This window comes from Mesoplodon bidens (genome assembly GCF_964165515.1).
Source record: "Mesoplodon bidens genome assembly, chromosome: 6".
Classification (NCBI taxonomy): domain Eukaryota; kingdom Metazoa; phylum Chordata; class Mammalia; order Artiodactyla; family Ziphiidae; genus Mesoplodon; species Mesoplodon bidens.
In genome coordinates, this window is record NC_138162.1 from 113,509,580 (window position 1) to 113,525,388 (window position 15,809).

General features: G+C 41.3%; 1 protein-coding gene across 3 annotated transcripts in view; it reads left to right on the top strand.

Moving 5' to 3' along the window:
- The window catches only part of LOC308618885 (uncharacterized protein), a 68,486-nt gene that overhangs the window by 44,059 nt on the left and 8,618 nt on the right, over positions 1 to 15,809 (top strand). For all 3 annotated transcript variants that reach the window (XM_081237206.1, XM_081237205.1, XM_081237204.1), the window contains one exon: positions 15,367 to 15,512. In XM_081237206.1, the coding sequence (XP_081093332.1) occupies positions 15,367 to 15,386 (20 nt within the window). In that variant the 3' untranslated portion in view covers positions 15,387 to 15,512. The remainder of the gene's footprint in view (positions 1 to 15,366; positions 15,513 to 15,809) is intronic.

The following is a 15,809-nucleotide window of genomic DNA, read 5'->3' on the forward strand; positions in this document are numbered from 1 at the left end:
TTTTTTTGTTTTTGCGGTATGCGGGCCTCTCACTGTTTCGGCCTCTCCCGTTGTGGAGCACAGGTTCTGGACACGCAGGCTCAGTGGCCATAGCTCACGGGCTCAGCCGCTCCACGGCATGTGGGATCTTCCCGGACCAGGATACGAACCCGTGTCCCCTGCATCGGCAGGCAGACTCTCAACCACTGCGCCACCAGGGAAGCCCCAAGGGAAGTTTTTGACTATAATCTCTTCAAATATTTTCTCAGACCCTTCTTTTTCTCTTCTTCTTCTGGGACCCCTATAATTCGAATGTTGGTGCCTTTAATGTTGTCCCAGAGGTCTCTGAGACTCTCCTCAATTATTTTCATTATTTTTTCTTTATTCTGCTCCCTGGCAGTTTTTTCCACCATTTTTTCTTCCAGGTCACTCATCCGTTCTTCTGCCTCAGTTGTTCTGCTATTGATTCCTTCTAGAGTATTTTTAATTTCAGTTATTGTATTGTTCATCACTGTTTGTTTGCCCTTCAGTTCTTCTAGATCCTTGTTAAATATTTCTTGTATTTCCTCCATCCTGTTTCTGAGATTTTGTATCATCTTTACTATCATTACTTTGAATTCTTTTTTAGGTAGGTTGCCTATTTTGTCTACATTTCTTTGGCTTTGTAGGTTTTTACCTTGCTTCTTTGTCTGTAACATATTTTTTTGTCGTTTCTTTTTTTTTTTTTTTTTGATGGATGGGACTGTATTCCTGTCTTACTGGTTGTTTGGCCTGAGGCGTCCAGCACTGGAGTTTGCAGGCAGTTGGATAGAACCAGGTCTTGGTGCTGAGATTAGGACCTCTGGGAGATCTCACTCTGATTAATATCCCCTGTGGTCTGAGGTTCTCTGTTAGCCCAGCTGTTTGGACTCAGAGCTCCCACCACAGGAGCTCAGGCCCGACCTCCAGCCTGGGAACCAAGATCCTGCAAGCTGCGTGGCATGGCCAAAAAAATAAGAAAAGAAAAAAAGGAGCAGTACAATATTAAGGAATAAAAACAAAATAAAGTTAGAAAGGTAAAAAATATATTAGGAAAAATAAAAATATAATTGAAACCACTGCAACAGGGTAAAATAAAACCACAATAGAAAAAAAAAAGGTGTGGGTGGGTGTGTGGGGGGGACAAGCCAGAAGGAGAGAACAATAACAAAGTATAAAGAATAAAATTAAATTAGAAAAATAAAAGATTAGGAAAAATAAAAATATAAATGAATGAACAGCAATGTATCAACAGGGTAAAACAGAGCCCCAATGTAAAAGAGGAAAAAAGAAGAAAAAAAAAAAAAACCTTGCCTGTTGGGGTGGAGTTTAGGCGGGGTTGGAACTTAGGCAGGGGCGGGGTTTAAGGTGGGACAGGACCTAGGTTGGTGGGGGGGCGACTTTCATGCGTGGGGCAGGGCCTCTGCTTAGGACCTGTGCGCAGAAGGAGAGCCTCTGGAGTGTGGAGTTCCAGAGTTTGGAGGTAGGGCCCTGGGTGAGGGTGTGTGGGTGGGGTTTAGGCCCAGCACGTTGGAGGGGGTCTCAGAGGGGGTCTCCGAGTGTAGAGGTGGGGCCCTGGGTGGGGGTGTATGGGCAGGGCTTGGGCTCTGCGCAGCAGGAGGGAGGCTCCGAGGGCAGAGGATTAGGCCTGGGGGCCCAGCAAGCTCCCCGTTGCTTAAGTGGACAGGGGAAACGTGGCCACGCTCCCTTCTGATCCTCTGTCCTCCCAATGGTCCCCCAGTTTCCCACTTCAGCATGGATACCTTCCCCTCCCCAGCCTCCCCTCAGGGGCCCCAGTCCCGTCCCACCTCCACTTCTCCTCCCCTTACACTCCCCCCACACCCCACGTCCTACCCGGTCGCTGGGGGTTCCTCCTGTCCCCTTAGGTATCTGTGGTCCCCCACTGGTGCCTGGTAGGTGCCCTAGTTGTGAGGAGACGCGAATTCTGCATCCTCCTTGTCCGCCACCTTGACTCCACTCTGTAGAATTTTTAATGATGGCTATTCTAACTCGTATGAGGTGATACCTCATTGTATTAGTGATGTTAAGCATCTTTTCATGTGCTTTTGGCCCATCTGTTTGTCTTCTTTGGAGAAATGTCTATTTAGATCTTCTGTCCATTTTTTGATTGGGTTTGTTTTTTTGACATTGAGCTGTATGAGCTCTTTGTATATTTTGGAGATTAATCCCTTTTCGGTCACTTCATCGGCAAATATTTTCTCCCATTCTTTGGGTTGACTTTTCATTTTGCTTATGGTTTCTTTTGCTGTGCAAAAGCTTTTAAGTTTAATTAGGTCCCATTTATTTTTGTTTTCCTTTTCATTACTGTAGGAGGTGGACCAAAAAAGATACTGCTGCAACTTATGTACTAGGGTGTTCTGCCTATGTTTTCCTTTAAGAGTTTTATAGTATCTGGTCTTACCTTTAGGTCTTTAATCCATTTTGAGGTTTTTTTGTGTGTTTATGCTGGTAAGAGAGTGTTCTAATTTCATTCTTTTACATGTGGCTGTCCAGTTTTCTCAGCAGCACTTACTAAAGAGAGACTGTCTTACCTCCATTGTACCTTCTTGTCTCCTTTGTCATAGATTAATTGACCACAGGTGCGTGGGTTTATTTCTGGGCTTACTGTCTTGTCCCATTGACGTACATTTCTGTTTTGGTGCCAGTACTATACTGTTTTGATTACTGTAGCTTTGTAGTATAGTCTGAAGTCTGGGAGTCGGATTCCTTCAGCTCCATTTTTCTCTGTCAGGATTGCTTTGGCTATTCGGGGTCTTTTCTGTTTCCATACCCATATTAAAAGTTTTTATTCTAGTTCTGTGAAAGTTGTCATTGGTAGTTTGATAGGGATTGCGTTGAATCTCTAGATTGCCTTGGGTAGTGTATTCATTTTGACAGTGTTCTTTCAATCACAGCATGTGGTATATCTTTCCATCTGTTTATGTCATCTTCAATTTCTTTCCTCAGTGTCTTACAGTTTTCCGTGTACAGGTCTGTTGCCTCCTCAGGTATGTTTGTCCCTAGGTATTTTTTGCTGTTTGATGCGATGGTAAATGGCATTGTTTCCTTAATTTCTCTTTCTCATCTCCTATTGTTCGTGTATAGAAATGCAAGAGATTTCTGTGTATTAATTTTCTATCCTGCGACTTAACTGAATTCATTGCTGAGCTCTACCAGTTTCATGGTGGCGTCATTAAGAGTCTCTATGTATAGTATCATGTCATCTGCAAACAGTGACAGTTTTACTTCTTACTTTCCAGTTTAGATTCTTTTATTTCTTTTTCTTCTCTGATCGCCGTGGCTAGGACTTCCAAAACTGTGTTGAATAAACACAGTGGTGAGAGTGGACATCCTTGTCTTGTTCCTGATCCTAGAGGAGATCCTTTCAGCTTTTCATTGTTGAGTATGATGTTAGCTGTGGGTTTGTCATATATGGCCTTTATTATGTTGAGGCATGTTTCCTCTCTGCCCACTTTCTGGAGAGTTTTTATCATAAATGGTGTTGAATTTTGTCAAAAGCTTTTGCTGCATCTACTGAGATGATCATAAGTTTTTTATTCTTCATTTTGTTAGTGTGGTGTATCACACTGATTGATTTGCAGATATTGAAGAATCCTTGCATCCCTGAGATAAATCCCACTTGATCGTGGTGTATGATCCTTTTAATGCATTTTTGGATTCGGTTTGCTAGTATTTTGTTGAGGATTTTTGCGTCTATGTTCATCAGTGATATTGGCCTGTAATTTTCTTTTTTTGTGGTTTCTTTGTCTGGTTTTGGTATCAGGGTAATGGTGTCCTCGTAGAATGAGCTTGGGAGTGTTCCTTCCTCTTCAACTTTTTGGAAGAGTTTTGGAAGGGTAGGTGTTAACTCTTCTCTAAGTGTTTGATAGAATTCACCTGTGAAGCCCTCTGGTCCTGGACTTTCATTTGTTGGGAGTTTCTAATCACAGTTTCAATTTCAGTACTTGTGATTGGTCTGCTCATATATTCCACTTCTTCCTGCTTCAGTCTTAGAAGGTTGTACCTTTCTAAGAATTTGTCCTTCTAGGTTGTCCATTTTATTGGAGTATAGGTGCTTGTAGTAGTCTCTTATGATCCTTTGTATTGCTGTAGTGTCTGTTGTAACTTCTTTTTCATTTCTAATTTTATTGATTTGAGCCCTCTCCCTCTTTTTCTTGATGGGTCTGGCTAAAGGTTTATCAATTTTGTTTATCTTTTCAAAGAACCAGCTTTTAGTTTCATTGATCTTTTCTATTTTGTCTCGATTTCATTTATTTCTGCTCTGATCTTTATTTCTTTCCTTCTACTAACTTTGGGCTTTGTTTGTTCTTTTTTCTCTAGTGCCTTTAAGGTTAGATTGCTATAAACTTCCCTCTTAGAAAAGCTTTTGCTGCACACCATAGGTTTTAGATCATCTTTTTTTGCATTTTCATTTGTCTCTAGATATTGTTTGATTTCCTCTTTGATTTCTTCACTGATCCATTTGTTGTTTAGTAACATATTGTTTAGCCTCCACGGGTTTGTGGTTTTTTACAGTTTTATTCTTGTAGTTGATTTCGAATCTCATAGTGTTGTGGTTGGAAAAGATGCTTGATATGATTTCAGTTTTCTTAAATTTACTGAGGCTTGCTTTGTGGCCCAGCATGTGATCTATTCTGGAGAATGTTCCATGTGCACTTGAGAAGAATGTGTATTCTGCTGCTTTCGAATGGAATGCTCCATAATTAAGTCCATCTGGTCTAATGTGTCATTTAAGGCCTGTGTTTCCTTATTGATTTTCTGTCTGGATGATCTGTCCATTGATGTAAGTGGGCTGTTAACGTCCCCCAGTATTATTGTGTTACTGTCAATTTCTCCTTTTATGGCTGTTAATATTTGCCTTATATATTGAGGTGCTCCTATGTTGGATGCATATATATTGACAATTGTTATATCTTCTTGGATTGATCCTTTGATCATTATGAAGTGTCCTTCTTTGTGTCTTGTAACAGTCTTTATTTAAAAGTATATATTGTCTTATATGGATATTGCTATCCCAGATTTCTTTTGATCTCCATTTGCATGGAATAGCTGTTCCATCCTTTCACTTTCACTGTGTATGTGTCCCTAGATCTGAAGTGGGTCTCTTGTAGACAGCATATATATATGGGTCTTGTTTTTGTATCCATTCAGCCAGTCTGTGTTTTTTAGTTGGAGCATTTAATCTGTTTACATTTAAGATAATTACCGATATGTATGTTCTTATCGCCATTCTGTTAATTGTTTTAGATTTGTTTTGTAGGTCTCTTTTCTTCCCTTCCTCTTTTCTTCTCTTCACTTGTGATTTGATGACTATTTAGTGTTTGGATCGCTTTTTCTTTTTTGTGTGGGTATCTATTGTAGATTTTTGGTTTGCAGTTACCATGAGGTTTGATATAGCCGTCTTTATATATACAAGATTGTTTTAAGTTACTGGTCTCTTAATTTCAAATGCATTTCCAATATCCTGCGTTTGTACTGCCCTCACGATTGCTGCTTTTGAGATCATATTTGTTTGTGGATGATTTCCTACCTTTACGGTGTGTTTGCCTTTACTGGTGAGCTTTCCCATTCGTAATTTTCTTGTTTCTACTTGTAGCCTTTTCTTTTCCACCTAGAGGAGTTCCTTTAGCATTTGTTGTAAAGCTGGTTTGGTGGTGCTGAATTCTCTTAGCTTTTGCTTTTCTGTAAAGCTTTTGATTTCTCCATTGAATCTGAACGAGAGCCTTGCTGAATATTCTTGGTTGTAGGTTTTTCTCTTTCATCACTTTAAATACATCCTGCCACTCCCTTCTGGCCTGCAGAGTTTCTGCTGAAAAGTCAGCTGATAACCTTATGGGGATTCCCTTGTATGTTATTTGTTGCTTTTCCCTTGTTGATTTTAATATTTTCTCTTTGTCGTTTGTTTTGTTATTTTTGGTTAATACGTGTGTCGGCATGTTCCTCCTTGGGTTTATCCTGTATGGGACTCGCTGTGCTTCCTGGACTTGAGTGTTTCCTTTCTCATATTAGGGAAGTTTTTGGCTATAATCTCTTCAAATATTTTCTCATGCCCTTTCTCTCTCTTTCCTCCTTCTGGGACCCCTGTAATGCAAATGTTGGTGCATTTAATGTTGTCCCAGAGGTCTCTTAGACTGTCCCCATTTCTTTTCATCCTTTTTTCTTTATTCTGTTCCACGGTAGGGATTCCCACCAATCTGCCTTACAGCTCAGTTATTCATTCCGCTGCCTCATTAATGCTGCTATTGATTCCTTCTGGTATATTTTTCATTTCAGTTATCGTATTGTTCATCTCTGTTCTTTAAATCTTCTTGCTCTTTGTTAAACATTTCTTGTATCTTCTTGGTCTGTGCCTCCATTCTTTTTTCGAGATCTTGGATCACCTTTACCATCATTATTCTGAATTCTTTTTCAGACAGATTGCCTGTCTCCACTTCACTTCACTGTTCTTCTGGCATTTTATCTTGTTCCTTCATGTGGAACATATTTCTCTGCCATCTCATTTTGTCTAACTTTCTGTGTTTGTGGTCGGTCTGCAGGTTTCAGGATTGTAGTTCCTCTTGCTTCTGGTGTATGTGCCCTGGTGGGTGAGGTTGGTCCAGGGGCTTTTGTAGGCTTCCTGGTGTGAGGGACTGATGCCTGCCCACTAGTGAGTAGAGCTAGGTCTTGTCCCTCTGGTGGGCAGGGCCGTGTCAAGGGTGTGTTTAGGGGTGGCTGTGGGCTCAGGACATGACTTTAGGCATCATGTCTGTTGATGGGTGGGGCTGTGTCCCCCCACCCCTGTTGGTTGTCTGGCCTGAGGCATCCCAGCACTGGAGCCTGCAGGCTGTTGGGTGGGGCCAGGTCTCGGTGCAAAAATGGTGACCTCCAGGAGAGCTCACGCCTATGAATATTCTCTGGGGCCTCCACCACCAGTGTCCTTCCCCCCGCAGTGAGCCACAGCCAATCCCTGCCTCCAGGACCCACAGGTAGTTCTGGCCCAGGCTCCTGTGGAGTCACTGCTTTGCCCTGGATCCCCGTGCACATGAAACCTTGCGTGTGCCCTCCAAGAGTGGAGTCTCTGTTTCCCCCAGTCCTGTGGAGCTCCTGCACTCAAGCCCTGTTGGCCTTCAAAGCCAAATGCTCTAGGGGCTCCTCCCAGGCTGGGGAGCCTGGCTTGGGGCTCAGAACTCTCACTCCTGTGGGAGAACCTCTGCAATATAATTATTTTCCAGTTTGTGAGTTGCCCACCCGGTGGGTATGGGATTTGATTATATCATGAAAGTGCCCCTCCTACCATCTTGTGGCTTCTTCTTTGTCTTTAGGTGTAGAATATCTTTTGGGGTGGGTTGCAGTCTTTGTTATCACTGGTTGTGAGCAGTTAGTTGTGGTTTTGGTGTTTTCATGAAAGGAGGTGAGCTCAAGTCCTTCCACTCCACTATCTTGTCTCCACCTCCAATCTGAAACTAATATAATGTTATATGTCAGTTATATCTCAAAAAAACATATTCAGTAACCCACTTTACTTCCTAATTTATTTGGCTGTCTCACCTACTAGACAGTAAGTTCCTGGCTGACAGGAATGGGTTTCTCTCCTTTGGCATCTGAACACCCTGTGTCTGGCACAGTGCCTGGCACAAAATACAAACTCAACTGAGGTCTGCTGAACACATGCATGATTGATAGATGAATTAATGAACTAATAGTGGCTAATATTTTTAGAATTGTTTTTGGTTAAACAATTGTTTTCCTGGTAACATTGCAAAGGCTAACTAATTTCCCCTTAAAATGGTTCATTAAGTCTTCAATGTTCTGTAACCAAAAGCTTGAACTTATGATATAAGCATAATTTTTGGCATGTAAATTTATCAGCACTTGTTTAATCGTACAATTGAGTCTCACCTGGTGTGATGGTTAATTTTTATGTGTTAACTTTACTGGCCCAAGGGGTGCTCAGACATTTGGTCAAACATAATTCTGGGTGTGTGTGTCTGTGAGGGGGGTTGTGAATGAGATTCATGTTTGAATCAGTAGACTGAGTAAAGGGGGTGGCCCTCCCTAATGTGGATGGGCCTCATCCAACCAACTGAAGGTCTGAATGGAACAAAAAAGGCTGACTTTCCTGTCTGAGAGGGAACTCTTCCTGCCTGACTGCCCCTGAGCTGGGACATCAGTTTTTTCTTGCCTTTGGACTAAAACTGAAACGTCAGCTCTTCTTGGGTGTCAGACCTGCTGGTTTTCAGACTAAAATCCTACCATCAGTTCTTCTGGTTCTCAGGCCTTCAGATTCAGTCTGGAGCTACATCAGTTCCCCTGCATCTCCAGCTTGCTGACTACAGATCTTGTAGTCTCAGCCTCCATAATCACCTGAACCAGTTCTTTACAATAAACTCGTATATACACGTGCATGCGCGCACACACACACACACACACACACCCTACTGGTTCTGTTTCTCTAGAGAACCCTGACTAGTACACCTGGCAAAAGGAAATCTAATTTTGTCAGGTTCAGCCATGAAGTATCACAAAGCTTCACATAAAAATAACACTTCTAAAGCTGACATACTGGAGCTGTAACTTGTAGAGGAAATCATACATGATAAAATAACTGTGAACATGTCTCTTATTAGCTAGCCAAGTGTTAGACACTGAATTTTATTTTCCTCCTTAAAAGACTCTTTCATGGTAAATTTACCATATAACAAATGAAACCTCTTGCTGAAATTAAGGGAGAAACAGGTAAGCAAAGGAAGAAGCAGAGGTAGAAAGGAGTCAGTATGATTCTCACTTTTAGGTCATTCCCCTCCCTGACTCCTCCAGAAGTTAGTACCTCTCATGTGTCAGGGCTGCACAGGCTACCAGGGTGACCATTGCACTATGTTGACCAGGCAGTCCATTCCAAAAACTGTTTTGCCTGATTTTTTAAACTCTGAAATGGCCATTAAAATTTTTTAATTGAATTAAATACTCATTTGAGTATAAAACAGTGTGCGTGGGGGGTGAGGATTGGTAGACGCTTAAGAGGAGACTGTCTCGGTTTTCCTGCTGAGCTGCCCCGTGGATAGGGAGATTCTCATACAGAATCTAGGTCAGCGTGCTTAACCACAGTCAAGAAACCAAGAAGAGTCAAAGCCTTTTTTAAACCTCCAAGCCAAAAATGCATTGTTTTCCCCCCGTGCACCCAGTATTTATTAAGAACTGAGTATGGGGGCTTCCCTGGTGGCGCAGTGGTTGAGAGTCTGCCTGCCAATGCAGGGGACACGGGTTCAAGCCCTGGTCTGGGAGGATCCCACATGCCGCGGAGCAACTGGGCCCGTGAGCCACAATTGCTGAGCCTGCGCGTCTGGAGCCTGTGCTCCGCAGCAGGAGAGGCCGCGGTAGTGAGAGGCGCACCGCGATGAAGAGTGGCCCCCGCTTGCCACAACTAGAGAAAGCCCTCGCACAGAAACGAAGACCCAACACAGCCATAAATAAATAAATAAATTTAAAAAAAAAAAGAACTGAGTATGTGTTGGACATTGTAGAGGGTGATTTTAATTCTTTGCCTTCAAATAAACCTGGAATTTATTCCCATAAGTCAATCAGATGATTTTATCCTAACTCGGTCTATACTGCATTTCTAATCTCAGTATCCAGAACTAGTGGACTTTAAAATCTTGGTGCATAGTCAATATTATTTCATCACATGAACTGAGCTGCTGTTTTTCTTTTAATTTTCAAAATATATATAATATTTTCAGCTTTTATTTCTTTATAAATACCTAACCTTCAAAGGTTAAAAATCATCACACTTTTGACATTTTAATCTTACCCTTTGATATTTGGGGGAAAATATGTTTAAAGTCTGATGCTCACAGAGGTTTCTTTTAATGCTTTGTTTCCTAGAGTCCACTGATAATTTCATGAGATTTGTTCATTTTAGTCACTTTTTGGTACTAAACTATGAACATATCTCACTTTTAAAAACTATTAAATAAAACTTATATTACATGGCTATTAGGATGATTGTTTCTAAAAGTTCACATAATGCTAAAAAGCAACAAATCAAGGTACCAAATCCAGATAATTTCAATGAACTGTATTAAAAGGAAATAAAGACAAAAGTCATAGGGCTTCTCTAAGGTTGTATAAAACAAAAGCTTGTCTTAGTAAGCAAATGTTCTTAAGTACATTTAAAACAGAAAATGTTAAGTGATCCAATTTGGATCTCTGTTATTTAATTTGCTTTGGAGGAAAGGCAATTTGGTTTTTTGTTGGTTTTGTTTCTTTTTTCGTACAGTCTTTATGACCACTTGCTCAGCAACCAGGGTCTCCCTGACAAATCAATACGCCTGTGAGTTGATCTCAGTCATTTAGACTGTGAATGCCAATAGGGAGAGAGGGGGTGGGTCCCACTCCTCTCTCATCTCCCTATGCCTGGCTTGGTGGAATGCTTATAAGAGATGCCCAATGCAGGCTTCTGCACCAATTAAAAGCCTTGTTACCTTCTGCTGTAACAGCTTATACCACCTGGTAAACACATTATGGTGTGTATCAATGATAAACGGGTGAGAGAGAGAGAGGGAAGGGGAAAAAAGAAGAGATAGGAAAGGGCCAGAACCGTAACCCTTGTTCCTAACTCTGTCTGGGTTCTCTGCCTGGGGTGGGCCAGATGTTCGGCCTCCCATCGAAGGTAAGACCCCTGGAAAGGCTGTCATTGGTGTACTAGAGAGTCGGGCACACAGGCACAGAGCCTGGGTAGCTACAAAGCAGGATGAGCAACAACATAGGCCTCTAACAGAGTCAGTGGCCTCGTGTAGACAGTAAGGCGGCAGGAACTCCGAAGGAGCTGGAGGTCAACTGTTCGCTGTCTAAACCTGGAAGGGGGGATCCAGGAGCCCAGGCCAGCTTCTTCCTCCTTCCTGCAGGCTGCTTTGTTGGTGTCTGAGAGGACTCCACAGGCAAGTCTTTATTAGTCACTCTCATTTATACAGCATTCTCCTTCCAGTTCGAAGAAAACTGCTGCTCACATCCAGAAATACCTAATTCCAATAGGGAATGTATAGCATTTGCTTCCCATCAAAGCAAAATCCTCAATACATGAAATCTGAGATCTTGGCAATTTAATGGATTCCTTATAATTTTTAAATAGCATGTATTAGTGCTTTACCCAGTTGGAAGGTTGCTGAGGGATAAATTGGCAGCGTCTCTGTTTTCTTTTGCAAAAACAAATTCTTAAAAATGAAGTGTTGTACATTTATTTTATGTTGTTATTTTGGCAGCTTTCTTTTTATGACCAAATTCTGAGTCTGTTATATTATCTGAATTCTAGAAAGATTTGATTGATTACAGAAAAGTTTATTTAAAAATTGGCCTTGCCATTTTTTTCTCTGGCTGACTCCTGGGTTGTTTTATACAGTACTTACTATTTAAAGGACCTAATTTATTTTTCATGGCCCATCACCAATATCCAAGATAGCATCCAATTTCTTAATTGTGAACTCCACCTTGAGTGACTTCCAAACTAAATGAAATGAAAATACCTTGGGCAGTCTTGGTTTACACACGGTGGCAGAATTAACTTGAAGTTACATGGATCCCACACGGGGGATACTTCGAGCTTCTGCTCTGTATGTACCAGCCAGAAGCCTTCTCCTCCCTTCATTTTAGGTAAAACACGATTTTTCGAGCACCTACTCTTAGCAAACCAGTGCTGAAAATACAAAGGCGGATCGGGCTGAGTGCCCAATTTGACGGACATGGTTGGAATGGTGTCTTGGACTTGCTGTCACTGCACACTCTGTCTCTGGGGGCAAAAAGTTCTTGCCCTGGCTGTTTGTTAGGAGACGGTTTTATTCTTGTCCAATACATCTATTAAACATTTATCTTCATATCAGCATGTCTCCTAATCTTTTAAAGTCAAGACAAATGGGAGTATACAGTTTAAATTACATTGAGGAGTTTTAACCTGGAAAGTGCTGTATATTTCCAATGGGTTATTTTATGGTTTCTGTTTCCACACTTGACTAAAGATAGTGTTATGTATATAATTTTTGAGTTCACTTTTAAAATAACTTTTTATTCAAGTGTAGTTGACTTACAATGTTGTATTACTTTCTGTTGTACAGCATAGTGATTCAGATATGTGTGTGCGTGTTTATATTCTTTTTCACATCCTTTTCCATTATGGTTTACTACAAGATATTAAATATAGTTCCCTGTGCTATACAGTGGGACCTTGTTGTTTATCTATTTTATATATAGTAGTGTGTATCTGCTAATCCCAAACCCCTAATTTATCCCTCCCCACCCCCTTTCCCCTTTGATAATTATAAGTTTGTTTTCTATGTCTGAGTCTATTTCTGTTTTGTAAATAAGTTCAATTGTGTCATATTTTAGATTATACATATAAGTGATATCATATGGTATTTGTCTGGCTTACTTCACTTAGTATGATCATCTCTGGGTTCATCCATGTTGCTGCAAATGGCATTATTTCATTCCTTTTTATGGCTGAGTAATATTCCATTGTGTATATATACCATATCTTCTTTATCCCTTTCTCTGTTGATGGACATTAGGTTGCTTGCATGTCTTGGCTTGTGTAAATAGTGCTGCTGTGAACACTGGGGTGCATGTATCTTTTCAAATATACATTTTCTCCTGATATATGCCCAGGAGTGGGATTGCTGGATCGTATGGTAGCTCTATTTTGAGTTTTTTAAGGAATCTCCATACTATTTTCCATAGTGGCTGCAGCAGTTTACATTCCCACCAACAGTGCATGAGGGTCCCCTTTTCTTTAAGTTTACTGTGAATGGGCATACAGTACAATTCACTTTTTGTGTATGTACATTTCTGTAAACTTTGAGAAATGCACAGAGTCATAGATGTACCACAATCAAGACACAGAACCAACCACTCCCTCCCACAGAAAGCTCCCTCTGCTGCCCTTGGTGGTCAGCTCCCTCCTCCCCCACTGACCCCTGGCAACCACCTTCTGTTCTCTGCCTCTGTTGTTTTATCTGCAAAAGGTTTGTGTGTATCAGTGGGTTTCAAAACAGGGATGAGTTCACTTAAGCCATGCTTTGTGTCATTAGTGTGTTCGGCTATCCTTGTCAGGATCCTTGTCAAGATCTTTCTCTGATGCCTGTCAGTTGAAAAGGGTGGAGCCATGAAATACTTCTAAGGACCTTTTGAGTCACAGACTCCTTTTGGGTTATGTGAGGAAATGTCAGTGGTAGACTAAGGGCATCAGGCAGCTGTCCTTGTCCGTTTGGAGCTCTGAGAATGGCTCTCCGAGCAGGGCCATCTCCCTTACACATGAGTGTTGTCTAACACCCACCCATGTGCTTGGCAGTGTTTCTCAGAGGAAACACTGAGTAAAGTCTTCATCAGGGAATGGATACATCGGTGGATTTTGTAGGGAGCCCCTCTTTGACTTACCATCTAGACATCACTGTTGCTGATGTTTTTCAATAATTCTATTTTTGCAAAGCCTTATTTCCATTTGGGTCCAGTTATCTGGGGAGAAGTCTCCTCACTCCCCACCCTCTTGTAATTAAAAAGCATGTTCTTTTTAGATGATTTCAAAATGTTCTCCTCCACCAACTCCCAAAGCTTGCTGGCTCGGCCAACTTGATGCAACTCAGCATCACTGGGATAGAAGAAGAACACATGGAGCTTTTAGAATTGAGGTGAAATGGGACGGGGAGCAGATTAAGGCAGCCTAGAGATGCTGAACCTTGGAGGACCATTTTAACATGAGTGTTTTAATGCTAATACTTAGCTCCAGCTGCGAGGGGTTACAAGAATTATAGGCAAATGTCCAAGTTATCATCTTTCCTAAGTGTTGGCAGGGTTCTCCCAAAACAATCCAAGGCAAAAACTCTGGCCTTGGGTGACGAGCAAATTGTGTCAACAAAGTCGCTCTTTTCCACCCTCCCCACAGTCACACGAACCCAGAAGGCAACAGCTGGCAAATGCCAGGGGTCAACTGCTGTGCACCTGTGCTCGCTTGTCTCCTGGGTGGATTCACCGACTTTTAATCTAGTGCCTTAAGTAGTCAATTAGGTTAAATTCTAGTGATGTCTTTGCATAATATTGATATAAAAATATCTAGACTCTAGACCAATGCCAAAAACTGGATAATGTGATTCTTTAGTACAATAGGAAAATATCTTTTGTCGGTAGACTATTTACTCACATCCAAATAAGGAAGAATAGAAGAAATTAACTTGATAAATTATAATTAAGTAAATTTTCTTTAAAAATGTTGCTTCAATTCACTGTGTATTCCATGAGAAATGTTTTGTTAGCCCACGTGATCCAGAAAATTCCCAGCTTCCTCCTTTTCATATATAGATACATATGTCCCTTGTAGTATTAATATCAGGCCGAAATTTGGAAGAGGGAGAGAACTCATGGCTGACAATAATTCATAAACTAGAGAAACTAGTTCATAGCCCAATTCATTTTTTTTCCTGTGGACATTCATAGTTAAGGTGGCTACATCAGGTCTGTGAGTCAAATAGAATATTGGCATTTTTTATCTCAAATGAAGTAAATGAACATAATAACACTTCAGAATTATAAAAATTTACATTTTAATTCTGTTGTATCCCTCAAATTGATATTCATTTTTACAATTCACAGTGTACAATTCACTACATTTTTATAGTTTTGCATATTCTGTTATTCTGTCAAATATTACATAGCTGAATGCTAAAATATCATTAGGCCAACCACTTATTTCAGGTACTTGTGAAAGGAACTGAGTTAAGCATTTGTACTTTTATAAGTTTGTGCCAAGTATGTACCAGGCCCACCTTATTATTTTTTCCACCCTCCGTAAGTGAGTATCTTGTACCAAACCTCGCCTTGCCTTCTGATTGGAATCTTGGTCTCTCCTGACACCAACACCGTGTTGGTTCCCAAACTGTATAATGTATGTTCCAATCCTTATTTTCCCATTTGACTATATCTCCCCAATTGGAAGATGATGGAAAAATATTGTCAACAGTAATGAAAGGACCTGGAGGTTTTCACTCTGCAGACTGAACAGTTGCTTGCTGGGAATTGTTCCCTTGGATTCCCTTCCTGAGATGGAATGTAACACATTCCAGCTGACGCTATTCAGGGCAAGAAAATAGATCATGATTAACTTGATAAATGACTCCGAACCTAGCACTGCAGCTTGGGAATTTTCCCTTTGAGCACATTGCTTAGGACAAGTTTATGTACCGAGTAAAAAGGAATTTGTTGTGTGTGACCACAAGTGTAGTGCACTGAAGCTCACAGGCTTTTCTCCTCCTCCTCCTCCTGCTGCTTCCTCTTCTCTGTTTAACCTGTCTCCCTCCCCACAACCTCTTTTTTTTTTTCTTTTTACTTCAGATTGGCCGTTTCATCCATAAATGTTCTTTAAACTAACCGGAAGTGGGCCTGGCTCTAAGCTACTGCCAAGTCTCCCCTGTTGTTGGTTTTCCTGTGTGTGTAAAGGAAGGCGTGAGGAAAAGAAAAGGACACCCCTGTCACGGCTGGTAAGATGGAGCCCTCATCCCATACACAGAGGACAGTGTCAGGACGTTATGTGTACTGTCTGCGTACAAGCACCACTGACACCACACACATACACCACGTACACTACACACAGCACAAACCATGCACAGACATCACACACCACACACACCATGCAAAGCGCACACAAAACACACCACACACACTACACATACAACACAAACCACACACACCATACACAAACACAACATACCAGAGACCACAAACACACATACACCACACATACACAAACCACAGAAACACACACCCACCACACACGC